The sequence below is a fragment of the Lachancea thermotolerans genome (genome assembly GCF_000142805.1).
Source record: "Lachancea thermotolerans CBS 6340 chromosome F complete sequence".
NCBI classification, from domain to species: domain Eukaryota; kingdom Fungi; phylum Ascomycota; class Saccharomycetes; order Saccharomycetales; family Saccharomycetaceae; genus Lachancea; species Lachancea thermotolerans.
Window position 1 is genome coordinate 157,991 of NC_013082.1, and position 26,531 is coordinate 184,521.

Sequence of the window (26,531 nt, forward strand, 5' to 3'; positions counted from 1 at the left end):
TATCACGCTGAATAGACAAAAACAGAAGCCATGCGATCACCTACTAAGGGGCTTCTTGCCCCTCCAAAAACATTTCAGAAGTCGGATGATAAGAACTCAAGATCAAGGTCCTCCAGTTTCTCGCGACTTTTCTCGTCAGGATCTAGTGATAACTCGCCGCGCCGGCAGGTTCCGCCGCTGCAGGAGATATCCACCTCGGCTATTCCTCCAGAACTTGTGCCCATTGTTACGCTGCTATCTGCTCAATCGCACAGGCGGTACCATGAGGGCGTTTTCCTGATTTTAAAAGACTTGAACAGTGACGGTAGCCCCGCCACTCGGACCTGGAAGGAGGTTTACGGTGTGCTAATCGGAAACCAGCTAGCGCTGTGGGATGCGCGCCTGCTCGCCGAAAACGGGCAGCGCCCCGAGGACCTAATGGAAGCTACCTCCAAGCCAACTTACGTGAACTTTACAGATGCGTCATTCAGGCCTTTGGACCACAAAGAAGCCGTCATTGCCGAGGGCAAAAAGCAGCTACAGAACACTATTGTCGTTTCGACGACTTTGAAAAATAGATATTTTCTACAGTTCAGCGATAAAGAGGCATTTACGCAATGGCATGCTGCACTCCGCCTTAGCGCATTCGAGTTCACAGCTCTGCAAGAGGCATACACAGGTGCGTTCCTATCGACCAAAGGTGCAAAGCTTGGAGATATCCGGGTTATTCTCGCTGACACAAAGTTTGATTACGAAGACTGGGTGAGTGTAAGGTTTGGGGCTGGAATGCCGTGGAAGCGCTGCTACGCAGTTGTTTCCCAACCATCTAAGAAGAGCAAGAGCAAGCTTATTTGTGGAGAAATAAACTTTTATGAAAACGAGAAGAAGACAAAAAAAGTGAAGGCAATGACCACAGTCAAAGATGCGTGTGCAGTTTACGCTCTCTATCCATCTTCCCCAGTTCTTATCGATACATCAACAATGATAAAGCTTGAAGGTAAGGTCTCCTTCGGTAAGAAAGACGCACCAACCCTCACTGACATCTTTATTATGCCTGAAAAGCACTACGCGGTGCCAGGCTACGATACGATCATAAGGTTTTTGATACCGATAATGAATGCTTTCCAGCTTTACGGACGGCCCAAGAGGCTTATTGCGGACAGAAATAATCTAGACTCTCTACTATTTGGTCTTCCGACTCTACCACACGTCCACTTTCTGCAACTACAGGACATTATGCCATTGGCGTCTTCAGCCTCCAATATGGAATGGTCCATTTTAGACTGGAGAAATCATATTAAGGCTCTTCTGCTGAAAAAGATTGACCAAGGATATACCGGTTGTGGCTCTAGCGAGGGTCTCACAGGCGCTCTAGCTTCCCCCGCCATCGGCTCAAATGACCTATTCGACAGCTCTCCTCTGCCAACTTCCCCCTTGTTGGCATCAGTATCGCGACTACCCTCTGAAAACAAAACTGAGTTTGGTTCTATCAAGTCCAACTTAAGAAACGCGGCAACGACCGACAACATTGACGGGAATACCAGTAAGTCCGGATTACACGATAGCTCCTCAAAGGCGTCAGACGATAAGGGGTTTGTGACCGAAACTGCGCCATCTGCAACTCAAGTATCTAGAAACGGAGGGTCTTTTGAAGATGTTTCTGACGATAAGAAGCAGTCACGTAAGAAGCTCACACCTACGATTGACATACAGGATTCTAACTTCAGCGAATTTGAGAGAGAAGCGCTCAAACCTAAAACCAGCGAGGCGTTGGGCTTCAGGAAGTCGGAATTATCAACAATTTACGACAAATACTCTCAGATGCCCTTTGGTGACAGTGCAGGTCAACCCCCATCGTTGCCTATCGATCGCGATAACCGGGATTCCTTCGGTGCTTACAATGATTACATAGGGTCACCTAAGGTCAAGAACTTGGATATTTCAAATTTGAGGGATTCCAATAGCACAGATCAAACGGATCTGTCGCGAGTTCATGATTTTTCGGGAGAAGGTGGCAGAAGAAGCTTTGCTGATAGCTTTCAGTCAGGAGAGCCGGCGCCCGCGGAAGAACGCTCAGTCAAAGACGATGTTTTGGAAGATTTCTACAGCTTGTCACAGCAAATTTCGAAGATGGGTCTTGATAGCCAAGACCGCGCTTCTTTCAGCGCTTCAAAGGCCAACGTCAATGACGACTTCAACTTTGAAGCATCAGAAACCAATGATAGCATTGGAGCTCTGGATAACGTTTTTGATCCTGACTACCTCGAGCAAAATCAGATGCTAGACAATGAGAGTAACTACACTGCGAATGAAAGCAAGTCGCAGTATAGTGGTGACAACACAAACTTAAGTTACCAACCGCTACAACGCGACCAAGCTCAGCCTTCTTATGGCGGTGAAGGCTTCACATATTCTCAGAAGCTCCCAAAGCAACGAGCAGCAAACCATGTGGTAACCCCGACATCGCCTCAGTTTTATCCAAACCATCCGGTCGAAAACCAAAATGCAGGGTCCGCGGAAAGGTTGGGGAAGATGAAACACTCGCCTGCATATCCAAACCTCAACACCGTGAACACGCAGACTAACGGCTCGCCAAGCCATCGTAGAAACCCTGTTCCTCCTCCTCCCCAGGGAGCCCAGTATTCCCCAAACAATATGCAACATCGCCGCCCAGGCCCTCAGGGTGTACCCTCGGGAGCTCCAAGGCCAGTTCCCCAGCAGTACCCTCAGCAAGTACCCCAGCAAGCTTTCCAGCAGGTTCCCAGGGCGATGTCCAAGCCGGTTCCCCAACAAGTTCCATATTCTAATAGGCCTTATGTCCCGGCCGGGGCCCCAAACGCCTATGGAAGACCGAACCCGCCAGCACAATACCCTCCCACTGGTGCCGTGCCATTAGGGCAGCCAGGAAACCCTAGAGGACCTGGCTACGCTATGGGCCCCCACCCACAAGCTAGGCCTATGCGACACACCGCATCTCAGACAATGAACCAGGCGGCTCCGCAAGTTTTTTCGCAGTCGATTCCGCATCCTAACTCCAAGCTGCAAGCTAAAAGTGCACAACCTTCACCCAGGGCCGGTGGCTTCTCGCAGTTCATGCCTGCAACAGCCAATAATCCCAACCCATACAGTGCCAACCCTTATACCTCGTGATAGCCTTTGTACAAAACTACTTGTTTCGATTTTCCATTCCTTTGAAGAATTCCATTACGCCGACTGAGATCAATTTCATGTTCAATTCGGCGTCGCTCCATGGTCGGACTCTAAATAACTGTGTATTAATATTGGCTAAATAGTCGTTAACCAGTAAATCCGGTGGAGTGTCCGCACCCAACTATCACGTGATTTCGCGATGATTATTTAACAATTGGAGTTCAACAGCACTGAAATGTTGAACGACAGAATCCCTCCATTAGAGGTTCATTAGCCTAGAAGTCCGTTGAAGGATACAATCCAATGAAGCTATCAACTTTCGGACTAAGCGGGCTGATCGGCAATGCGCGATTGCCTATTTTACGGGCTGGCATCGGCCGTCCGTCACTGCTCCTCCAGGTAAGATCACTGCACAATGGAAAAACATCATTCGAGAGGCAATTGGCAGCAATGCTCCAAAACCGCACCATAATGCGGCAAGTTAGATGGCAGCATTCTAATGCCAGCAAGCCCTCTACAACTTTAACTTCTGAGGAACAGAATTCGTCAAGTTGGAAAGACATCAAACGACTTTTCCAATTGGCGCGGCCTGAATCTAAGTCTATGTTCTTCGCGCTTGTGCTTATTATTCTATCCAGTTCTGTGAGCATGCTAGTGCCTGGCGTGATTGGCAAATTAATGGATGTAGCAAAAGAAGATGGGACCAGCAGCAGCGAAGCTGATGGGAAACGCGGAGACGCCACAGATAAAACAGACGGCTCGACTGCCGCGGATACAGACTCGGAAAAGCTCATTCTTGGTCTCACACTTCCACAATTTTACGGAGGCCTTTTTTCCCTGTTTGTGGTCGGCGCGGCCGCCAACATGGGCAGAATTGTAATACTGAAGGTCACAGGTGAAAAGCTGGTCGCACGTCTGCGAACCCGGACACTCAAGGCAGCGTTGCAACAAGATGCATCTTTTTTAGATAATAATAAGGTTGGGGATCTGATTTCAAGGCTATCTTCAGATGCCAGTATCGTGTCAAAATCGTTGACTCAGAACATGTCTGATGGCACGCGTTCACTCATCCAGGGCTTCGTGGGATTTGGGATGATGAGCTACATATCGTGGAAGCTTACCTGTGTGATGATGCTCCTGGCGCCTCCGCTAGCCGTAATGGCCTTGGTTTATGGTAGAAAGATTCGAAACCTCTCGCGTACGCTCCAGGCTTCGGTTGGTGGACTGACAAAGGCCGCTGAAGAACAGCTTTCTGCCACTAGGACTATACAGGCTTACGGTGGAGAAAAGCAGGCGATACGCCACTACGCTAAAGAAGTGCGCCAAGTTTACCAAGTTGGATTGAAGGAGGCGCTCACGTCCGGCGGCTTTTTTGGGCTCACGGGCCTTGTAGGTAACAGCGCTGTTTTGGCACTGCTTCTGACGGGTACTTCTATGATTAGCACCGGGGCAATGACCGTGGGCGACCTCTCAAGCTTCATGATCTACGCCGTGTACACAGGAAGCTCGCTCTTTGGGATGTCGTCTTTCTACTCCGAGCTTATGAAGGGAGCAGGCGCTGCCGCAAGAGTGTTCGAGCTGAACGACCGCAAGCCGGCTATTCACCCGACAAAGGGCAGAGACCCTGTTTCTCTTGCTAGAAAGCCCGTGGAGTTTAAAAAGGTGCACTTCGCATATCCAACTCGTCGCCAGCACGTGATCTTCGAAGACCTAAGCTTGCGTATCGATCCTGGAGAGCACGTGTGCATCGTGGGACCATCTGGTGGAGGGAAGTCCACAGTTGCGTCGCTACTCTTGCGCTTTTACGACGTCGATGCAGGGGCCATCTTGATCGGTGGTCAAAATATTGCTGACTTTAACCTGCGCAAGTATCGTCGCTTGGTTGGCATTGTCCAACAAGAGCCCATGTTGTTTAATGGCACTATTTTGGAAAATATCCTGTACACCGTTCCGCAGCGACTACTAAACGAGGAAGATGGCCGCGTTGCTAGGGCAATCGGCCAAGCAAATTGTTCTGCGTTCCTCTCAAGTTTCCCAGACGGCCTGCAAACGATGGTGGGACCCCGTGGTACTCAGCTCTCGGGCGGTCAGAAACAGCGCATCGCACTCGCTCGCGCCTTTTTACTTGACCCCGATCTCCTCATTCTTGATGAAGCGACGAGTGCACTTGACTCCCGCAGCGAAGAAGTCATCGCCCGTACACTTCACTCCCGTACTACACGCGGAAAAACGACTATTTCCATTGCCCACCGTGTGAGCACCATACAGCATAGTACGCGAGTCATCGTCCTGGGGAGAAACGGCGGTGTTGTTGAGACCGGGACCTTCGATGAGCTCGCTTCGAACACCGACTCACAGCTTAACAAGCTTTTGCGTAAGGAAGAAGAACCCGTACAGCCGGGAGAGATTACTAACGCTCCCCATCGGCCTGAGGGCTCCGATCAGCGGCCCGAAGGTCCTTCGGATGGTGCGGCTACGTTCGAACTCGCGCCCGTTACTAAGGCGTGATAATCTGCTAATATCCACGTGACCTGGTGCTTCACTTATTACTATCAGTCCGATGTGTCAGCCACAATTGTGGGAGGACAATAAGCACGGGGTGAGACCGCTATGGAGTTATAAATTATGGGCGAACTAAGGAACAGACTTCGAGAGCTTGAGCACAAGGACCTAAAGAGCTTTGGAAAACTGTGCGCACAGCCATAAACAGATACTTGAACTTCAAAGGTTCGTTCATTTTGTTTAAGGAGTCATTTCGAGGATACAATTTTGCTGGCAAATTCTCTGCACAGGTGTGGAGCTTAGGTGCTAGAGATCGAAACCAAAGAACAATATCGTTTTTCCAGTCGGGTGCAGGATACCTTCCAAGTGAACTTATAGTGAACTAAACATGATAGAATATCCTGTTAGGGAATCGAGCCTGAAAGGTGTGGACCCGGAATCGTTGGAAGCCACAAACCCATATGTCAAACTGGTCAAAAACCAGCGCATCGTCGAGGTTCCGGAACTCGAGCTGGAGTCGGGAGTTGTCCTCAAGAACTTTCCTATTGCATACAAGACGTGGGGAGAACTGAATGAAAGAGGAGACAACGTGATTGTCGTATGTCATGCTCTGACGGGCTCCTCCGACGTTTCGGACTGGTGGGGCCCGCTGCTGGGCCCTGACCTGGCATTTGACATTTCGCGGTTCCTCGTTGTTTGTTTGAACTCCATGGGGTCACCATATGGATCATTCTCTCCTATGAACATCAACGCTCAAACCGGCGAGCCATATGGACCTGAGTTTCCGCTTTGCACAGTACGTGATGACGTGCGCGCCCACAGAATTGTACTTGACTCCCTGGGCGTGAATTCTATTGCATGTGTCGTTGGCGGTTCTATGGGCGGCATGCTTGCCCTCGAATGGTCTGTCACGTTTGGAAAGGCTTATGTGAAGAATATGGTGGCCCTCGCCACCAGCGCGCGGCATTCCGCGTGGTGCATATCCTGGTCTGAAGCACAACGGCAATCAATCTATTCTGATCCAAATTACCTGGATGGATACTACTCGCATGAAAACCCACCAGTGGTCGGGCTCGCTGCAGCCCGTATGTCTGCATTGCTAACTTACCGTTCGAGGAATAGTTTCGAGAATAAGTTCTCGAGACGTTCGCCGTCTGTGGCTCAGCAGGAAAAATCCAACAAGCAATCGGTAAAGCTGAAGCCTTCTAATCTGCAGGAACACAATTTGTCCATTCACAACGACGGTCACCGCCGGTCGATCGCTCAGGAGCGCAAAAGCAGTGTCTCGAGTGATACATCATCCAATGATTCTTTGAGATCAGTGTCATCCTCCACATCTACCTCCTCAGTTGTAACTCTGTCCAAGAACTCGCGGGCCATCAAACCGGCCCAGACGTACTTCTCAGCGCAGAGCTACTTGCGCTACCAAGGTAAAAAGTTTATCGACAGGTTCGACGCAAATTGCTACATTTCCATCACTAGAAAACTTGATACGCATGACCTAGCACGGGAGCGCTTCGAGTATGAGGAAGACCTTGATCGGGTGCTAAATTCGATCGAGCAGCCTTCCTTAGTAATAGGTATCAAGTCTGACGGTCTCTTCACATACTCCGAGCAAGAATATCTGGCTGCCAATATTCCAAATTCGAGGCTGGAGAAGATTGACTCACCAGAGGGACACGATGCTTTTCTACTGGAGTTCAAACTTATCAACGAACTCATTATCAACTTTCTTAAAGAAAACGCTAAGGAGATCACAGAATCTCCTCCTCGTCTTTGGCAAGACTTGGGTGAGCGCGAAATTGTAAAAAACTCTCTATTCGGAGAAGCTGAGGAGGTTACCAACTGGTAAGCATCTTCTTGTGGCCAGGCACGCATCAATCCTGTCAAGGGTTAACTAATGATTTTAATAAATCACTCTTTAGACACTATACTATTTGTTTAAGATGTTCAGCAACTAATCACACTCATTCGTCCTATCAAACTAAAAACCAGGTGTTTTCCTCGGGTGATGAAGGGTCTTTAGCATCACTCTGAGTGCCCTTGGCTTTAGCTACCACTAAGCTCCGCGCGTACGCTAATTCGGCATAAATGCAACTTATAGCCACACTTACGCCATCTTCCTTTGAGATTTCTTGCTGTATCTGCTTTGCTTTATTGATGATGCGAGAGTTAGTGGTAACTTCCTTTAAGGCTCTCGACAGGCTTTTGCTGTTAAGTTTCTTAAGGCTTATTCCAGCGCCAATGTCCTCTATACGGCCTGCGAAAAAAAACTGGTCACCAAAAAACGGCTTGATAACAGTGGGAAGTCCAGCCCTCAAGGTTGCCCCTGTTGTACCGGAGCCACCGTGATGCACTGCTGCATCAACCTTAGGGAAAAGCCAATCATGAGGAACTGATCCACTATTGTAGATACAATCGGGGAACACCTCTTGTTCTGCATTTTTTTTGATATCGTTGTCAAGCCGGTCTGACCATCCCTTATTCAAAATACAAAAAACATCAGCGTCAAGAATAGCATCAACGACAGCTCTAGTCATCTCCTTCGGATCATTAATGACAATCGAGCCAAAACCGATATAGACCAGCTTTTTGTTTGATGCTCTCGCTTTTTCGATAAACTTAACTAGCTCAACAGGAGGATCGTAGTCATCTTTGCTATCTAGAAACCAGTAGCCGGTAACTTTGACCCATTCACTGAAGTCAACGGAAGGTGGAAAAATAGAAGGCGATATATTGTAGAGAAATGGTACCTTGTTTTGCTGCATCATATATAGATTGGTCTTCTCCAACCCAAGTTTCTCTACCCTCCATTTGTTGACCTGCCCACCAATGCCTTTCCAAAGAATGTTTTCGAACAACACATGTGTGAAGTAGTTGTAATTCCCACCTCTTTTTTGATCAGGAACTATAAATGCATGAGGGTATGACCTAGTCCGGGTCCAAGGCATAGTAAAGGCCCTGAAGTACGGAATTTTCAAAGCCTCTGCAATGTGAATGCCTGCCATAGCAGACGGTGATTCAATCAAAATATCAAGTCCTTGACAGGCAGACCATGATGTGTCTAAAAGGTCTTTGATCCAGCCTCTGAACTGTGAAGAAGCGTCTCTTAACAGCCCTACGTTCATAGAGCCGTGCTGCACCATCAATGACATTAGTGCAGCGGGATTTCCAGCAATCTCGATAAAGCCTAAGCCATATGACTCGATCCATTCCCCAAACTCTGCGTGAGTAATAATCGTTACATGATGTCCCTCACGAACTAACCCTTTTCCAAGCGCAATGTAAGGTTGAACATCACCGCGCGAACCAATGGTGAGTAAACCAAATTTGTATGATTTTTTTGGCGTTATGCTTGTCTTGAAATAAGGGTTTTCTTCGATCATCATTGGCAGATCATAGCCTTCAGCATTGATTTTGTCCTCTAGCATTCTCAATTTGGCAGCCTCTGTCAATTGCTTATTGCGTCCGCTCGAACTTTCTGTATTACCGTTTTTAACATTTGTCTTAGCCGCAGACACACCATCTAATCGCGGCTTAACAGCATCTAGCAATTTTAGCATTGCAAATTCAGCGTCATCTCTAGAGCTTTGAAGACTGAATTCGAAGAATAGCTCTTCGTGACCATGTATCACTAAAACGAGCCCAAAGTAGCCAAATCGAAATCCGCGCTCTTTATAACAGTTCTCCACATCTTTTATGGGCAGGATCATCTTGGTTTTCGTCCCAGGTATCAGAGACCGAAAACAAACTACAGAGGCACCAAGGTAGAGCTTTCCATAAACAGGGATGTTTTTGTTGAGGTAGGTGTAATAGGCAGCATGTAAAGATTCCGTGCCATCAAGCGAGAAGTGTGATCTGAACCTCTTGGCTGCAATAGATTGCTCTTTGGGAGTCGTTAAATAGGGATCATCACCGGGGAACATATCGGGACCCTCTGTCTCGTAATGCACAGGATGAGCGTTCCACATGTTTCCCATGTTTTTAATGGGTTTCGGAGTCCAGCTTGCCAACCTAAAATTACGCCCTTTTCCTTCGTCTGCGGGATCGGGAACGCTCTCATTTGCTGCGGTTTCTTTTGGGACCACTTCTTGGTCCTCGTTTGATGGCTCAACTTCTATATCAGCTGGATGCTTAACTGACACATGCTCTTCGACATTTCCAGTCGGCAGCTTTCTAGAAAACCCATCTGTCACTGCCCTTAGCCTGCCTTTGCCTGTATGTGAGGATTTGGTAGAAAAAGGTATCGAAATACTCATTGATAAAGAGTGTCCGGGAGATCGAGACATTGGGGATAGCACCCGCTTGAAAAGCTTTTTGGAGGTGGACCTTGAGCGGCCTCGTCTTTCTGGATGAGAGCCCTTCTGGGTGTCTTCATCTACAAGAGGTGATTCCCCTGTTTCGTTTGCAATGGTAGTACTTCCAAGCTCCTCAGGCGAAACTCTATCAAGCTCTAAGAGTAGCGTGTTGATGGTCTCCTTCAGCTTTAAGTCCTTTTTGTTCAAGAACATGAAAAAGTAATCATCCACTGCGAAAGATTGAGAGCTTTCAAGGACTCTTATCCTTAGCGTCACTGATTGTGCAACCACCAGTTGTTCATCCATGTCAATGATATTTGCTAGAGGGATCTTTACAGACATAGAGTCATTCTCAGAATTTTGTGTCGCAAAGACTTGTTTTTTCAGTGCGCTACACCACGAGCGGGCTGCATAATTAGAATCTGCTCTGAACTTGAAGGTTTTGCCCTCGGTGAATATCCTGAAATCCCCGGTAGCTTCACCATTGTGCTTTGAAAGCTCCACCTTCGTAGCATACCTTAAATCAATTGTCAGGATAGGGAAGTATAAATCCTTTGGAGAGTTATAGAATGAGAGCGTGTGATCCTTGAGTACCGCCCAGTGGCGAGTCCATCTACCCCGCAAGCGACCAGATACAGTTGACAGGTTGCCTGACATCTTAGTTGCGCCCGTGCTTTTCGGCAGGAAGGCAAAAAATAACAAGTGCCTGGTGGTCAGCACCGTGTGACCCTGGATGAGGAGGTCTTTGAGAAGCCAACATGGGCAGGTTAAAACAAATTGGTCTTCGTCTTCATTTAGACCGAATTTCGAAATAAGCTTTCGATAGATTTTGGACTGCCGCGAGTTCGAGCTTGATGTCATTATCGACTGTAGATCGGAGTTCGGTACAACTGAGATTTCGAAAAGTGTGTCCTTCTTGGATATTTGCGAGGGTGTTTCTGAGATCGGGTTGCTATCGTTGGCCTCGGAATTTTCATCTGCGCCAACAGTGACATCCGAGGGGCTGCTAGATGCGGGGCCTTCAACTTCGTCATCTTTGTTAACCTCTGGTGTTCCAGGATTCTTAGAAGGTTCAGAGCGTTCAAAGGCCTCAGATCTGTCAGTGGGTCCGGAGTCATCGGAAGCATCTGATTCTTCGCCCTCGCAAATACTTTCTGCCTGCTCTATGTCTCCCATTCCCGCATAAACACTCGCCGTGGTTAGAAGACCAACTATGCTTTTCGCCATGCCACAAGGGATGGCCAAGTCATGCTCCTGATCCTTGTCCTCTCCGCCATGAGGGCCTGAGCTGTCCTCATCACTAAAAACTGGATTACTGCTTCCACCATCTGAGCTGTTACGATTTGAGCTGGCGAAAGAAGTAAAAGACTGGTACATCCGGCCCACCGGAGGCATGGACCGCCTCCACCTGCGCTTGGGAGACTCTACGACCGTTGCCGGCCGTTGTTCTACTTCGCTTATTTCATCGGTATCTGGTTTCTCGCCGGGCATTTGTCCAGCTAACAATCGCTACTGGTTTCATTCACTACCTCTCTTGCTTTAAAGAGTCCGGAAGGCTGACTACCCCTTCCGTGATGCCGATGTCTTCCACAAAGAATAGACCCTTCTTCGTTAAGAGCGATGATTCAAATATCCGATATATATCTCACCTGAAGTCTCAGAGCTGTTGATCTGTCCTCTGCGAGCTCCTCGAATAGCCGGCAGTACCTTTTCGTTCGTTCAGACGATCCTCCTGCCTTATAAAAGAGCTTTCAAACATTCTGAAGCCTTGGCATAGTTCAGAATTAAAAAAATCGCATAAAAGTTGAAACTAGCCCGGGTTCTGGATCTAAGCAAGCTATACTTGTGCTGGCACTTTCATTTTCGATGCTGTGGTGTTTTTTGATAGAGAATGAGTTTTATTTTTGTTCTCGGACTTTTAGACATTTTATTATTTAAGACACAGGTATTTACATTAGAAACTATAACTTCAAGAAAGTAGAGCTTAAATTGAAATTATTTAGGTGACGCAAACAGCGGCTGGAAAACATACACAGCGTTTAACACATTAATTATTAAAGCTACTAATTTTCTTGACTGAACTATAAAGCGACAGGAGGCAGTAGCTCGCCAGCTTCTGAGGCCTGCTCAGACCTTGCCATCCAACGCTCTATGAGCGTTGAGCTTCGCGTCTCGCACTTCTGTCGAAACTTCTTCTAGTGCCCTTAGCTCACTTCTACCAAACAAAAACGAGATCAGGCCGTCGATAAGGCCGGAGGCTGTAGTCACGGTAAGGAAGAAAGCCCAGAACACAGATGACCAGCCGGCGCGGTTGGAAGTAAACGTGATTACGACGTGGACTACTACAATGCAAAACACTGCTATCCAGAAATGCGCGCTTCTCCAGAGTTTTTGCCAGCGGGACACGCGCTTGTAGTTCTCGATGACTTGAAGCATTTCGTCGTATATGTTCATCTTTTCAAGTATTCTCTCCCGAGTCTCCTTAGAGCCCCCAGCAGCAGCGGCATTCCTGGGCAGAAGGCGCAGTTTGCAGTTGTAAGCGAAGTGGTCAGAAAAACTCCCGATCTCTGGAATGCGCTCGGTAAACCGAACGCACGCCTCGAGTGTTTGTAGCCTCGAAGGATCAACCAGCGCGTAGTCAAGCCTGCAAGCCTCGTCCGGACGGCGCATCGAGCGCCATGTATTCAGAATGGAGTCACAAGTGGTTCCGCCTTGCTTTATCTGAAGCAATGGGTCAAGCTTCGAGATGCGAACCAGGTCCTGCTTTCCATGCAGTTGCTCCCATGAATCTACGAACCCCGTTTCCTTGGTTAGAAACTTATGAGGCAGTGTGCCAGGTTTGGAATTAAGGTCTCCAACAATCACCACAGCATAGCCGGCCTTTTTGTATAAGTTTGCCATCTGGCTCATGTCCCATGCTTGGCATGAACGGTGGCAGTAATAAGCCGCATCACCAGATTGCGCGTAGGGTGCATGCATATGGCTATTCAATATAGCCAGCGCATTACTAGAACTAGATGTGGGCTTAAGCAAGGTGACAGACACGGATTTCCCAACATACCAGTCTCCGCGGAAAAACGCGCTGGGGCGCCCATTGATGGGAAAACGGTATAGGAACGTAGACTCAATTGGTATTTTCGATAGTATAGCAAGCCCTGGTCCTGCGATGATGCCTGAGTAGAAAATTCGGCGGTAGGGGTACCGGTGGCGGCAGGTCTCCTCTATGTATTCCCAGTCCGATTTGCACCATATTTCTTGAAGTGCCACAACATCGTAATCATCAGAGCCTGAATCTTCCTCCAGACCGTGGAGCGGTAGGGCCATGGATCTCCCGGCTAGTTTGTTTGCAATTTCCCGCAGTCGTTCCTTTCTAAACTTTGAGACATACTTCAGCCCCCAGGTATTAAGTGTTAAAAACTTTATATCAGCACCTGCGTCCACGTCACTCATTTAAAATTCTCGAAAAAGGCCAGTAGAATATCTATCAAACGGTCAAGGTCGGGAAGAGAAGCTTCTGCGACTGACTTTTTAAAGTTGGAAGACCTTTCTTAAATACGTGTACGAGCTGATATTTTTTAGGTTCATTACAAAAGTGACGCTCGAAATATGTAAACACAGACAACCGCTCAAGGAACTGCAGAATCTGCTCAGGAACACGCCCAGCGCATAATGCAAATCGAGCACTTCGCAGAGCTTCGGCATGAGATGGAAAGCTTCCAGACTAAGCTAACAGCCGCTTTAGAAGAGCGCAAATTGACACTCCTACGAGCTGTTGAAGGGTACTTACAGGATGTGCAGCAGCTTGAAGCTAGACAGCAGGAATCAAACAATCGGCTCAAACAATTGAAAAGCCAAGAGAGGGCACTCGAACAAGGTATGTGGGATACGCAGAGCGTAGAACATAACGCCGCTACTAACACTGTACAGAAATCGAAATCTCAGAGAGAGAGAGGGACGAGACGATTGCGAAAGCGGAGGTATACAAGGCCAGGAAGCAGCAGATTGATAGCGAGAGAGCTGTACTTACAAGGGATTCACAAGAGCTGCGAAAGCTGCTGCTACAAAAACAAGATGAGATCCAAAACAAGAGAATAATCCTACAGAAACAGCAGCAGAAAGACTCTCTAGATGCAAAGGCATATGAAGAGCTCCTGGGCCTGAGGATTGAAGCCCCGGAGCCTGAAATCCTGAAGTTTATCTTCAATCGGGTGTCAGAGTTCGAGGAAAATGCATCGTGCGAGATCGCAATAGATCTATCTCAGGCGTCTTATAAAATAATACATTCTGCACCCCGCCTCGAGGCGGGAGCTGTTACCGATCTGGAGCTCAAGCTGAGCTCTGACGGGGACCTGGGCTCCTTTCTGAAAGAGAGCAGAGCTCAGCTGATCACAGAGTACTCACGTCAGTAATGACGACTTTTCTTTGTTTCAACTGCAAGTCCATCATGCATGTGTGGGATGCCGACTAGACTCCCGCTTTCCAAACCATACCGCTTCCAAGCCTAACACCACAATGCTCTGCCTATGGGTTTTCCTGACCCTTAGTGGCCTGGTGCAGCGTACCTTGGGCTCGCCGGGCGACTGGTTGGATGAATTCATCGATTGCAAGGAGCTGTGCGAGGCAAGTATTCCTTGCGCGGGCTTCGAAGGCATTGAGATTCCGAGCGGTGCTAGCGCTGAGATTACATATTTTACAGAGGCTTCTGCTATACAGAAATACTTCCTCTTTTGGGATTGTAAATCCAATTGCGACTACCAATGCCAACAGGTCGTCACGCAGATAAGGATTGCGGAGGGCGAAAAGGTCGTACAGTTCCATGGGAAGTGGCCCTTCAAAAGGCTCTTTGGCATGCAGGAGCTGTTCTCTACGCTGTTTAGCGTCGCCAACTTTTTCCCGCATTACCGAGGCTATAAGCTGCTGCAAAGGGAGCTATCGCGCTTACCAGCACGCAAGAGGTCGCGCTTTATTCTAAAGAAGTACCTTTATGTTGCCATTGCCGGCATGCTTGCATGGACTTCGAGTTCCATTTTTCACTTCCGCGACCTTGAAGTAACCGAAAAGCTGGACTACTTTTTTGCTGGGGCTACAGTTTTAAGCGGATTTCATGGCATCCTTATCCGCATCTTGCGACTCGATAAATCGGACCAATTCCGCCATGCGGTTACGGCTGCTGTTTTGCTTATTTTCTCCCTTCACGTTTTGCGGTTGTACCTTGACTGGTCATACACCTACAACATGAGGTTCAATGTTTTGTTTGGTCTTCTACAATACATTTTATTGCTCACACTGGCTTACAAGAATTACCGTCAACTAAAAGCAGGAAAGCTACCGCGGAAGTCACATCACCCCCCTCGTGAAAACCTTTACTTTGAGCTATGTGTTGTACCCGTAGCACTAGTCGTGGGGACTGCGCTTGCTATGTCTTGTGAGCTTTTTGACTTTTTTAGCTATTCTTGGCAAATTGACTCTCACGCTATCTGGCACGCATGCACTGTTTTGCCCTCTTGGAAACTTTACGATTTCTTCTTGCATGATTTCCACTATTTAGATGCTTGCGAAGACAGCAGTTCTGACTAGCTGATGCCGCTAGTTTCAAGGAATACTGCAGGCGCACCAGAATTCGAAATGCTTTGCCAAGGCTGCAGCCAACTGCTCTGGATTCGGAGCTTTCATAGAATGGCGGCCTACGCTACTTATCAACACGGGTTTTGCTAAGCATTCAACGCCTAGAAACTGAAGCAGACCATTGGCAGATTCATCTCATGATCAAAGCCTCAGGGTCCATGTCGGCCGACTTCCCTTAACTGAAATACATATTTCACCACCTTATTGTAAACTAAAGCTATTTTTCTACCCTCACAATTTCGTAATATATACTTTCAGGAATTCTCAGATGTCATCGGTTACTTAGTACGTATATGCAAAACTCAAGGACTTTGTATGACCTTAAGAGGCGGCCTGGTCAGTAAGGCTCCTCGTGAGATGTTTGGGTTCTGGAGTGAGGATCGAGCTAAGCTTAGCCAAACCGAAGAAGACACGGACGACACGCAGTCAAATTTGAGAACAAAATTTCCTAAACCCTTCGCAGGCATCGCCCATGACCTAAGGGACAGGTTACCGGTTTATTGGTCTGACTGGTCAGACTCATGGGATTATAGGGTTATACCGTCTGTAATCGAGACCTTTTTCAATAATTTACTACCTGCGATTGCATTTGCGCAAGACATGTTTGACAGGACAGATCATTCCTACGGGGTCAACGAAGTTCTCTTGGCAAGCACGGTTGGCGGCGTTGTGTTTGGGTTGCTTGCTGGTCAACCGCTCTGCATTGTAGGAGTTACGGGACCAATCACTATCTTCAACTACACAGTTTATGAGGTTATTAAGCCTTTACACACCAACTACTTTGGCTTTATGTTCTGGGTGTGCATATGGTCAATGATTTTCCACTTCCTGCTTGCCATATTCAATGCCGTGTGCCTGCTACAGTACGTGACCACATTTCCTTGCGACGTGTTTGGCCTTTTTAACAATGTGGTGTACATGGAAAAAGGCATCCAGATTCTAGTTAGACAGTTCAAAAAAAATGGCAAGGTCGATTTGTCAGCGGGCTTTGCAAGCACAGTAGTCGCCTTGCTCATGACAATGTTCGGGCTCTCTTCAAAGCTAATTACCAAGACACCCTTCTTTAGTCACAGAATCCGCACTTTTATTGCCGATTATTCTACTGCTCTCTCAGTAGTGTTCTGGTCCGGCTTCATTCATTTTGGCGGCTTCCTCAGTGATATTGACTTTCAGAAATTGCCGATTACAAAATCGTTCATACCAACCTCACACTTAAGGGACCGCACTACGTGGCTTGCTTATGAAGCTATATCAACCCGTGACATATTCATTGCCCTTCCTTTCGGGCTGGTCTTGACAACTCTGTTTTACTTTGACCACAATGTTTCCTCCCTCATGGCACAGCGTTATCAGTACAGGCTCAAAAAAGCTTCCACATTTCATTACGATTTTGCGCTTCTTGGCGCTACCACTGGGGTTAGCGGAATCCTTGGGATTCCGGCACCAAATGGTTTGATTCCTCAAGCTCCACTGCATACGGAGAGTCTTTTAGTACGTGATAAGAGAGGTGAGGTTGTGCGATGCGTTGAACAACGATTCACAAACACTGCCCAAGGCCTTTTAACCTTGGCTACAATGTCTCGACCGCTCTTGGTGTGTTTAGGTCAGATACCTCAAGCAGTGCTTTCAGGGCTATTTTTTATCATGGGACTGAATAACCTACTCCACAACGCAATTTTAGGACGCATAATGCTACTAATAACTGAGCGGGATAAGAGAGACCTCAGAAATCTGATCTACAAAGTGCCTTTGCCAAAAGTCCTTATATTTTTGAGTTTGAGCCTTGCTGGTTTTGCGGCAGAATTTGCCATTTCAAATACAATCGCAGCCATAGGGTTTCCACTCATACTACTCCTTACTGTGATTGTTTCGCTGTTTTTTCCCAAGTGGTTTTCACCGGAAGACCTAAAGATTCTAGATGAAGGGGTAGCTGAAGAGTTCACGCTCAAGAACTTACAAGTATCTTCTTTGACAGGAACTTCAGCAACATAGCATTTCAAAGTTGGCATTGGCGCCTAAGAAACCCTCTCCGCTCAACAACATAGCTTTTGGTATAATAGATTTCGATATAATATCATTATTGTTTACATAAAAATTTCTATGGATCAATCTCGAATATTACTTATCTAACTAGCAGAACCCCAGCGCAGACAAGCCGATTCCGATGATTCCAGAGCCCGTCGATCCTGGCCTCCTCCGAGAGCACGCCTTTTACGACTCTGGCGATCTTGGAGTGGTTCTCTCGAAGGATACCTACACCGAATTTGGTGGTTTCAAATCCATATTCAAGTATGGTCTGGGCTATTTCAACTACGCTAGTGGGTTAGATCGCGAGGTTCACGAAAGAAGTCTGGCATACATGCTCAAATTCCACATACTCCAGCATTTTGGGTTGTACTGCTGCATAACGATGGTAGCTTTGGTTGTTTCCTTCATAGCTCTATCACAGGTTCAAGGGAACGCAATGGGACGGAACAAGAAAGCAGAGAAGGACGGCGACGACGTCTACTACGTGAAGGTCTGATGCCGTTTCTTGCCTGTATTCGCCCCCAAAGTGAGTCCAACATTTTTGTTCTAATGTTTTTAGAGAGCGCGCGCTAGCATTTTTAAAGTCAATGCGTATATATAAATATATATGGTTAGCAATTATAAACGGTAATAAAGCGATGAGCGGGAAGCGCATCAGCTCAAACTAGGGGTTTTTGGTCCTTGGCCCATGCGTCGTTCTTCATCTCCGGAACTATCGACAACACCTTGCCCGAGTTGATTACTGACTTGACGTTCTCCACCACGAACTCCTCCATAATCTTGATGGTCTCAACAGAGTGTGTGCCCATGTGAGGAACTCCGCAGACGTTAGGCAGGTCCAAGAGCTCCTGGGGAACCTGTGGCTCGTGCTCGTAAACATCCAAGCCAGCAGATCTCACCTTACCGTTCTTCAAAGCGGCGATGAGCGCTTTTTCGTCAATGACAGCACCTCTGGCAGTGTTGACAATGACTACGCCGTCTTTCATCTTTGAGATAGCGGCCTCGTCGATGATGTGCCGCGTCTTGGCGTTCAGAGGGATGTTGATAGAAACCACGTCGGACTGCTCCAACAGCTGCTCGAAGGAGACATATTCACAGCCATTTTCGAGCTCTGGGCTGAGTCTGTTTCTGTTATGGTAGATAAACTTCTTGAACCCGAAAGGCTTCAGTCTCTCGACAATTGCGCGGCCAATGCCTCCCAAGCCCAAAACACCGACGACCTTGCCCTCAGGATCGTGGCCCACGGGCGCGCCCGCAGCCGCACCTCCGGAGGGCCATTTGTTCTCCAGCATCAGGCGGCGCCCGTACTCGAAGTTTCTGAGCGCACCTAGCATCAAGAACACGTGAGTGTCGGCCGTGGCGTTGTTCACGAGCTCAGGAACGTTGCTGACCTGAATTTTTCTGTCGGCGAAATCCGAAGTGTCGATCTGATCGTAGCCCGCACCGTTATGACACACCGCAACCACCGACGAAGGCAGCTTCTGAGCCAGTTCTTTGTCAAATCTGCCGGTCTGCTGGACACTGGCAAACGTACGGGAGACGATCTGCGCCTTCGAAACCGCACTGTTAGGGTCCTGGCACATTTTGAGGAACTCCGGTCTCGTAGTTGAGTCCTCAATTGTAACGACATCTGCGATCTTCGCGAGCTTCTCCCACGCCTCTTGCGCGTACTTAACAGCTCCTAGTCTTAATACTACTGGCTTGGACATTCTTGTAGGGGTGTGAGGATGTATCGACAAATGTTACTCTCGATCTGCCTTCTATCCTCCTATCTTTATACCTCCGGCTTTTGTCGCGAGTCATCGCTGGTCTCACAGGGTAACAACAGCGACATTGAGCTGGTGACCCAATATGCAGCCATCGAATCCCTTGCTCCTCGCGGACCCGACATCAGCTGCCGGGCTTGTCCGTGTTGTTGAATAACGTTAGCGAGTAGTTGTCAGAGCTCATAGCACTTAGCGAAGGGGCTCCAGAGGCCTTCAGAATCCAGTGCTCGCGAACATACCATAAACGGAGAGCGTCCCAAGCTCCCAAGGGATTTTATAGTCGCATTAAGACCATCATAGTGGCTCTCCCTAAGGTGTTGGCAGGGTGCTGGACAATGCCCGCAGGAGAGCAGCTCGACGTCCCCTTCAAACGTGATTAAAACGTGACCTGCACATACAACCCCGTGACTAAATATCATGCCCAACGTCACAATTCAGCATTATATACGAACAAAATTTCGTCCAATTTGCGTATAAACATGCAAGAGGCGACTTCCCCTCCATCCGCCATCCCCAGCTTTCAACGTCCGAGAACGGCGTCAGGATTCCGCGCCAACAGCTCAAACCAGTCAGCAAAAGACTCTTTGAGTGCACATACGGCCATGGCACCCCTCAAAGCCACGCCTAGGGCATCTGGATCCTCCCAGCTGTTTTTGGCGGCTCCTGAAGCCGCCTTCAAAATTGCACATCAACGCGTGTTTGTGGATGTGGACCTCGCGAACCACTCGCTGGTCGGGTACACGGAGATTATTCTCATCCCACTTAGCGACAGGCTCGAGTTTGTGACGCTGGATTGTAAGCAGATGAACGTGACAGGCGTCATCGTCGAGAACCGGCGCTGTGACAACTATATCCACGACGACCCGTACAGGTGGTACGCCGAGAAGTACAGTAAGGGCCAGCTACTGGATTCCCCACTCTACCGCTGCAACTCCGTTGAGCAGTCACATTTTCTGCGAAACAAGTTCTCGGAGCTCAACCACGCGTCGGAGAGCACGGACTCTAACAGGTCGCAGCTAACCATCCGCATCCCACCCTCCGTTAAAATAACGCTCCAGGACGCAAATGCAGTGTCGTTCACCCCCATCACCCCCTCCATCCGCACCCCAGCGCAAGACACGATATACTCTCCAATTACCATCCGCATAAACTACGAATTGCACAACCCCACCACCGGCTTACAGTTTGACACTTCGAGGGAACAGGCCCTATGGAATGCGTGCACAACAAACACAGAGCTGAATAGCAGTGCATCGCACTGGCTGCCGTGCGTTGACACTTTGGAAGAAAAGTGCACTTGGGAACTCGAATTCAGCATTCCCAAAAAAGTTCGCGACATTGGAACTTCCAACATAGTAGGAGCAACTCAACCTAGAAGGCACAGGCGAAACCCCAATACGCCTGGCCGCGACAACGAGCACGATACCGATAGTGGTATCGACAATATCGACAACGACGGCCATGACGCGGACAACCGAAACCAGAATGAAGACGACGATGAGGAGATGGACGAAGAGGACGAAGAAGATAACCCACTAAACAGGGAAATGGTGGTATGTTGTTCAGAATTCTCTTCCGGCAAAGAGGTCCCACATCCGACCGATTTATCGAGAAAGGTGGCTTCGTTTCAAATTTTCAATCCAGTAGCACCCCACCACATTGGCTGGGCTGTCGGGCCTTTCCAAACTTGGGTTCTGCCGCAGGTCAAGGCTCAGGAGGAACCGGAGGAAGATCCTGATGAGCCTTACGCCCCAGTTCAAAATCAAGAAGATGAGGAAAGAGATGTTATTCCAATTCAAATATACACACTGCCTAGTCCGGATGTTGATGAAAGAACTATTTTGAATTCCACGTTAGTCACTCATGAGATTCTGGATTTTTATTCCAAGGAATTCGGTTCTTACTCCTTCACTTCTTATTGCCTACTCTTCCTGCCTTCGATAGCGGGGGATCATATGGATTTCGCAGGCGCAACGTTCTGCAACACGAGACTACTCTATCCGCCCGAGGTAATAGACCCCACATTCACGACAACAGACAAGCTGACTTGGGCCTTGGCGGCACAATGGGCAGGAGTCAACGTTACGCCATTGGACATGAATGATATGTGGTGCTGCATAGGTATGGCAGGATACATGGCTTTACAATTTTCCAAACACTTGATGGGCTTGAATGAGTTTAAATATAGGGTCAAGTTGTTATCGGAGCAAGTTGTGGAGCAAGATTGGGAGAAGCCACCAATGGCAGACTCGTTTACGCAAGCATCAATGCCCATTTCTTCATTATCAAAGCAACTGCAGTTTATAAAACTGAAGGCACCAATCGTTCTTTATATCCTTGATCGCAGGATGACTAAAACTGAGCGATCATTTGGCATGTCTCGAGTTTTACCCAAGATTTTCTTACAAGCCATGTCTGGTGATCTGCCTAATAGCACTCTGTCAACAGCACACTTTCAACACGTTTGTGAGCGTGTCAACAAGAACAAGTTAGAAAACTTTTTCAAGGAATGGGTCTATGGGTCCGGGGTTCCTATATTTCGGATCACTCAGCGGTTCAATAAGAAGAGAATGGTGGTTGAGATGGGGATTAGACAGTGCCAGGTTCAAGAGCTTGGTTTAGGGAAAACGGTCGGTGATGAAGGGTTTAGCTCGAGTGCTATGAATCATCTTTGTTCTCCGAATAAAAACTTAACGCCAGTATTCACAGGATCAATGACAATCAGGATTCATGAAGCTGATGGCACACCTTATGAACACATAGTTGAACTGAAGGATACCTTCACTAAACTCGACATTCAGTATAACACCAAATACAAGAGATTGAAAAGGAGACGAAAGATCAACAAGACTGCCAAGCAGGAAGGCAAAGACCCTACGCCTGCAGAAAATCCTGACGTGCTGGTTGCTGAAGACGAAAACGAAGATATCGTTTTGGTCAATTGCCTAGGTGATGTGCTTTTGAGTGCTAAAGACTGTAACCAGTGGAACCTTACAGATCCTATGGTTACTAGCGAGGGCGATGAGTTCCAGCAACAAAATGAGGCCTTTGAATGGATCAGAATTGATGCTGATTTCGAGTGGGTGTGCAAAATACACATTAATCAGCCGGATTACATGTTTGCATCTCAGCTCCAGCAAGACAGGGACGTCGAGGCCCAAATCGATAGCATACGATTTTTCGAAGATGTCGTCGTAAATTCCAATGTGAATTCAATGGTCTACTCATCGATCCTCACCCGAACAGTAATGGATGAAAGGTACTTCTACGGTGTTAGAATTGAAGCCTGTAGAGCACTCTCGAGATTCATCATGCAACAGCCAAATACTGACAACTTCTCGGGTGGTGCAAGACATTTGATTAAGATTTTCCAATACTATTTCTGCTACGAGAACTCTAACATCCCGTTTGACAACGACTTCTCAGATTATCAGAGATACTTCCTGCAGAAGGCTATCCCTCAACTACTTGCAGAAGTAAGGAACCAGAATGATGTTTGTCCAAGATACGTTAAGCGGTTTTTGCTTGACATACTGAGGTATAACGAAAATGGAGACAACAGCTACTATGATACCCACTATGTTGTGACATTAATCACAAGCGTCGTCACCAGCGCACTACAGGATCCCGAAGACGCTTCATTTTACCAGGATCTGCTCCACGAACTAAGGCGCTTCAAGAACTTAGATCAGTGGATTCCATCTTATCAACTTCTCGTAACAAAATGCATTATGATCCAGCATTTGAGATTGGCAATTGATGGATTCTACGTTTTCGACGATATCGCCAACATCTTAGAGTACACCGTTAAAGAAAAACTGAATTCCACATCAGAGACCAGCTTCCACGCGACCGAGGGCTTGCAGGATCTGCTTTTGACATCGTTTGAAGTTTTGTTAGTTGACGGGGGCATAAAGAACAAAGAAGCCTTAAAGCTCTTCTTTGAGTATATGCTATTACATCCAGATCCTTACGTTAGAACACAACTCATTAGCGTATTGGTTGACTCGATAGACTTCATTGCTACGAAGAGATATCTAGAAGATCTGGATGACGACATAGATAGCATCCACACCACCATAAATCTACCATCAGGCATGGAAAGCGGCAAATTGGGAGACTCCAACATCATAATAGAAAACTACAGCGCGGAAGCTTCAAGCAAAAGAGAAACTCAAATGAGAGCAAGCATTGGCGGCCTCATCACTCTGATGCGCCGGAGATTTGCTTCATATGCACCTTTGAAGCAGATTATATGGGATAGCTTGCACTCACCATTAACAAGCGTTTATCAGAAGAAGTGTTTGTTTGACGTTATACGAGTCATTTACAAACTGCAAGATAACTTCTACGTTACCTTGCCAATCCCAAGAGACAGGAGGCTCGTGGCCAAAAACATTGGTAACGGCATTGTTAAGATTCGCAGGGAAGGGATCTTGAAGATAAACCTTGCGCCGAAAATTAAGATTAACTCTAAAAGGAAGCCTCCAGTTAGTACCAAAAGCTCTTCAGTAAAATTGAAACTTAACCTCCCTAACTCAAAAAAGTCAAGCACGCCATCCAGACGACAGTCGAATCCTTCAGTTAACTCCTCCCCTTTACCTCGCAAAAAACAGAAAATTGTCAGGAGCTCTGTTACTAAAATCGGCTCTCTACCCCTCAGGTTTGTTAAGATATCGTCTTCAAGAGGCACAGTGGATGTTTCTGCAGCTCAGTTCAATGAAAACGTTACAATCGTTAAGTCAAATGCTAGAGCACTGGTAATGAAGATAAAGATGCCTCGTGGATCCAAAAAGGAGGAAGATTCCTAAATAAAAGCTTTCAATCTTAAGATTCTGTAGTCGCAGTTGTAATAATAAAGACTCATGCACATAATAACAAGCCTTGAGTCAGATCATTACAGAGATCAAGGCACGTGATATTAAATCTCAGTTTCAAAACTCGAAAGTAGCGGTATTCAACAACTTGAAAGAACAAATCCTACTTGCCTTTAACGTTCACCGGTGAGCTCTCATATGGTAGTCATTGGTCGAATATTACACTTACTAGTCTTATTTAGAGCTTCAGCATGCTTCACTAGCGAGCCACAGGAAATTTCGACAAGTTCTTCCGCTGGCCAGTCAGAATTATCGTCATTTCTTTCAAAGGAAAGTCGCGGCACTTCAACAACGCAGCAAAGCAGCGCGGAGGTACCTCAAACACAATATGATCAGCACAGTGTGAGCACAGTCAGTGTAACCAGCTCAGGGAACTTTACCCAAACTTCAAGTTCACTTGACAAAGATACCTACATTGAAAATAGCGCATACTCCCCTCCTGATGAATCAGGAAGCGCATCCCGTTCATTACAAGGGACGAAGAGTTCATTGGTTGCCATAGCTGAAGCACAAGAGTCCGATTTCAACGAGACAGATACTACGTTTTTATCCTTTGATGAGTGGAAAAAAGAGAAACTAGGTGAAGAATCCCTGCAGAAGGCAAAGCCTCCCGCAAGGGTAAATAGGCCGGTAGATTCGTCGGTTTACAAAGGCGAAGCAATGGGAGACGACTTCGAGATAGATGTTGGTCTCTTTACGTCATCGAAGCAGGACTTGAATGAGGAACCCGAAGGAAAGCTTTATAAAGACAAATTCAATTACGCGTCTTTAGATTGTGCGGCCACTATAGTGAAAACGAATTCCGAGGCATCGGGCGCGAATGCCGTATTACACGAAAACAAGGACAAGTATTTGCTGACGCCATGCTCTGCTTCAAACAAATTTGTGGTAATTGAGCTGTGCCAAGATATTCTGGTGGAGGAGATAGTTATGGCAAATTATGAATTCTTTTCGTCAACCTTCAGTAAAGTGCGTTTCTCAGTCTCAAACAGCTATCCCCCCAAAAATGGTTGGAAGGTTTTGGGAGAGTTCGATGCCGCTAACACCCGCAATCTGCAAAAATTTGGAATTTCAAATCCTCTTATTTGGGCTAGATATTTACGTGTCGAGGTTCTTGCTCACCACGGTAACGAGTTCTATTGCCCAATTTCTGTTATTAGAGTACACGGTAAAACAATGATGGATGATTTCAAGCTGGACGAATCAAATTCTTTGTACTCAGAAGATGCCGTGGAACAAGCCAGTCCCGAGGGCCAGCTGAAAGAATGCCGTCAAGAGAAACTTGCGCCTCATAATTTGAGCGAATCTATGTTACGCGAGTGTCAGTTTCCACAATTTCCGCAGGCGGATAACGTTAGTATATTGTCAAAGTTGGATTTCTTGAGCACACAGTGTCCAGCCGTTTTGCCGCATTTAAAATTTGACCAGTTTCTCAAGGACATCAATCAGAGTGTGTGCGACACAAAGATTCATCAGCCTCAGCTAGATATATCAACCTCGGCACCTTCTTCCTCTACTGAAGAATCAATCTTTAAAACAATTATGAAAAGATTGACTCTTCTGGAAAGCAATTCTACGTTGTCTTTGAGGTACATCGAGGAGCAAAGTATGTTACTTTCGAAAGCTTTCGCTAGCCTTGAAAGAAACCAAGCAAAAAAATTCCAGTCCTTGGTCCAAGCGTTCAACCAAACCATAGTCTCTAACCTAGGCGATATCAACTTCTTCACACAGCAGCTCCGGGAATCTTCGATCAAGTTACTGGAGGAGCAAAAGCTTGCAAATGACCAGTTCACATCTGAAACCTTCCATAGGTTAGAGAGCATGAAAAAAGATGCAATTTTTCAGCGCCGATTGTCTTACACCATGCTTTTCGCATTTGTGATCCTCCTTGTATATGTGCTACTAACCAAAGAGGCATACATTGATGAGTATATGGAAGACGATGGATGGTACTTGAATTCACCGCCACTTAAGAAATTCAAAGATAACTTCCTGCGAAGGGCAGGTAAAAGCACCGACGATAGAAGGTCATTAGTTTTCTGCACTTCGCGGGACTACTCAGAAAACGATGAGAAATCAGACGTTTCTGCTTCAACATCATCTGCTTCATTGTACGACGAATTCGCGACCAAAGTTGCTCATGAAATGGATGGAAACGTACTTTCTTACCGAAAACCCACTACTAGCCTTGAGGAAGAGGATATAGATATTGACGAGGCCCTGTCAGAAGGCTCGAGCCGGTAACCTAATGAGCGCTTAGCGAAGACCGATTTACTGATGTAATAATTAATGTGATATATTGAATT

The 26,531-nt window shown here is 47.1% G+C and overlaps 12 protein-coding genes across 12 annotated transcripts; 9 read left to right on the forward strand and 3 right to left on the reverse strand.

Annotated features, from left to right (window-relative positions):
- Positions 1-30: 30 nt before the first annotated feature.
- On the forward strand, positions 31-3,129 carry SKG3 (Skg3p; the record flags this gene model as incomplete). Its single annotated transcript, XM_002554251.1, has 1 exon — positions 31-3,129. One exon carries the CDS (start codon positions 31-33, stop codon positions 3,127-3,129), a length of 3,099 nt encoding a protein of 1,032 aa, XP_002554297.1.
- Positions 3,130-3,432: 303 nt separating this feature from the next.
- On the forward strand, positions 3,433-5,637 carry MDL1 (ATP-binding cassette permease MDL1; the record flags this gene model as incomplete). The annotated part of the gene is made up of 1 exon (XM_002554252.1): positions 3,433-5,637. The coding sequence occupies one exon, from the start codon at positions 3,433-3,435 to the stop codon at positions 5,635-5,637; it is 2,205 nt and encodes a 734-aa protein (XP_002554298.1).
- Positions 5,638-6,019: 382 nt separating this feature from the next.
- MET2 (homoserine O-acetyltransferase) lies at positions 6,020-7,483 on the forward strand (the record flags this gene model as incomplete). Its single annotated transcript, XM_002554253.1, has 1 exon — positions 6,020-7,483. The coding sequence occupies one exon, from the start codon at positions 6,020-6,022 to the stop codon at positions 7,481-7,483; it is 1,464 nt and encodes a 487-aa protein (XP_002554299.1).
- Positions 7,484-7,610: 127 nt separating this feature from the next.
- On the reverse strand, positions 7,611-11,420 carry ATG26 (sterol 3-beta-glucosyltransferase; the record flags this gene model as incomplete). Its single annotated transcript, XM_002554254.1, has 1 exon — positions 7,611-11,420. The coding sequence occupies one exon, from the start codon at positions 11,418-11,420 to the stop codon at positions 7,611-7,613; it is 3,810 nt and encodes a 1,269-aa protein (XP_002554300.1).
- A 636-nt stretch (positions 11,421-12,056) lies between these two features.
- ISC1 (inositol phosphosphingolipid phospholipase) lies at positions 12,057-13,379 on the reverse strand (the record flags this gene model as incomplete). The annotated part of the gene is made up of 1 exon (XM_002554255.1): positions 12,057-13,379. One exon carries the CDS (start codon positions 13,377-13,379, stop codon positions 12,057-12,059), a length of 1,323 nt encoding a protein of 440 aa, XP_002554301.1.
- Positions 13,380-13,598: 219 nt separating this feature from the next.
- SPC25 (kinetochore-associated Ndc80 complex subunit SPC25) lies at positions 13,599-14,338 on the forward strand (the record flags this gene model as incomplete). Its single annotated transcript, XM_002554256.1, has 2 exons — positions 13,599-13,803; positions 13,857-14,338. The coding sequence occupies 2 exons, from the start codon at positions 13,599-13,601 to the stop codon at positions 14,336-14,338; spliced, it is 687 nt and encodes a 228-aa protein (XP_002554302.1).
- Positions 14,339-14,441: 103 nt separating this feature from the next.
- PER1 (Per1p) lies at positions 14,442-15,506 on the forward strand (the record flags this gene model as incomplete). Its single annotated transcript, XM_002554257.1, has 1 exon — positions 14,442-15,506. The coding sequence occupies one exon, from the start codon at positions 14,442-14,444 to the stop codon at positions 15,504-15,506; it is 1,065 nt and encodes a 354-aa protein (XP_002554303.1).
- Positions 15,507-15,869: 363 nt separating this feature from the next.
- On the forward strand, positions 15,870-17,546 carry BOR1 (Bor1p; the record flags this gene model as incomplete). The annotated part of the gene is made up of 1 exon (XM_002554258.1): positions 15,870-17,546. One exon carries the CDS (start codon positions 15,870-15,872, stop codon positions 17,544-17,546), a length of 1,677 nt encoding a protein of 558 aa, XP_002554304.1.
- A 172-nt stretch (positions 17,547-17,718) lies between these two features.
- On the forward strand, positions 17,719-18,078 carry KLTH0F02178g (uncharacterized protein; the record flags this gene model as incomplete). The annotated part of the gene is made up of 1 exon (XM_002554259.1): positions 17,719-18,078. The coding sequence occupies one exon, from the start codon at positions 17,719-17,721 to the stop codon at positions 18,076-18,078; it is 360 nt and encodes a 119-aa protein (XP_002554305.1).
- A 163-nt stretch (positions 18,079-18,241) lies between these two features.
- GOR1 (glyoxylate reductase) lies at positions 18,242-19,291 on the reverse strand (the record flags this gene model as incomplete). The annotated part of the gene is made up of 1 exon (XM_002554260.1): positions 18,242-19,291. The coding sequence occupies one exon, from the start codon at positions 19,289-19,291 to the stop codon at positions 18,242-18,244; it is 1,050 nt and encodes a 349-aa protein (XP_002554306.1).
- A 536-nt stretch (positions 19,292-19,827) lies between these two features.
- TAF2 (transcription initiation factor TFIID subunit TAF2) lies at positions 19,828-24,159 on the forward strand (the record flags this gene model as incomplete). Its single annotated transcript, XM_002554261.1, has 1 exon — positions 19,828-24,159. The coding sequence occupies one exon, from the start codon at positions 19,828-19,830 to the stop codon at positions 24,157-24,159; it is 4,332 nt and encodes a 1,443-aa protein (XP_002554307.1).
- A 204-nt stretch (positions 24,160-24,363) lies between these two features.
- SLP1 (Slp1p) lies at positions 24,364-26,469 on the forward strand (the record flags this gene model as incomplete). Its single annotated transcript, XM_002554262.1, has 1 exon — positions 24,364-26,469. The coding sequence occupies one exon, from the start codon at positions 24,364-24,366 to the stop codon at positions 26,467-26,469; it is 2,106 nt and encodes a 701-aa protein (XP_002554308.1).
- Positions 26,470-26,531: the final 62 nt, after the last annotated feature.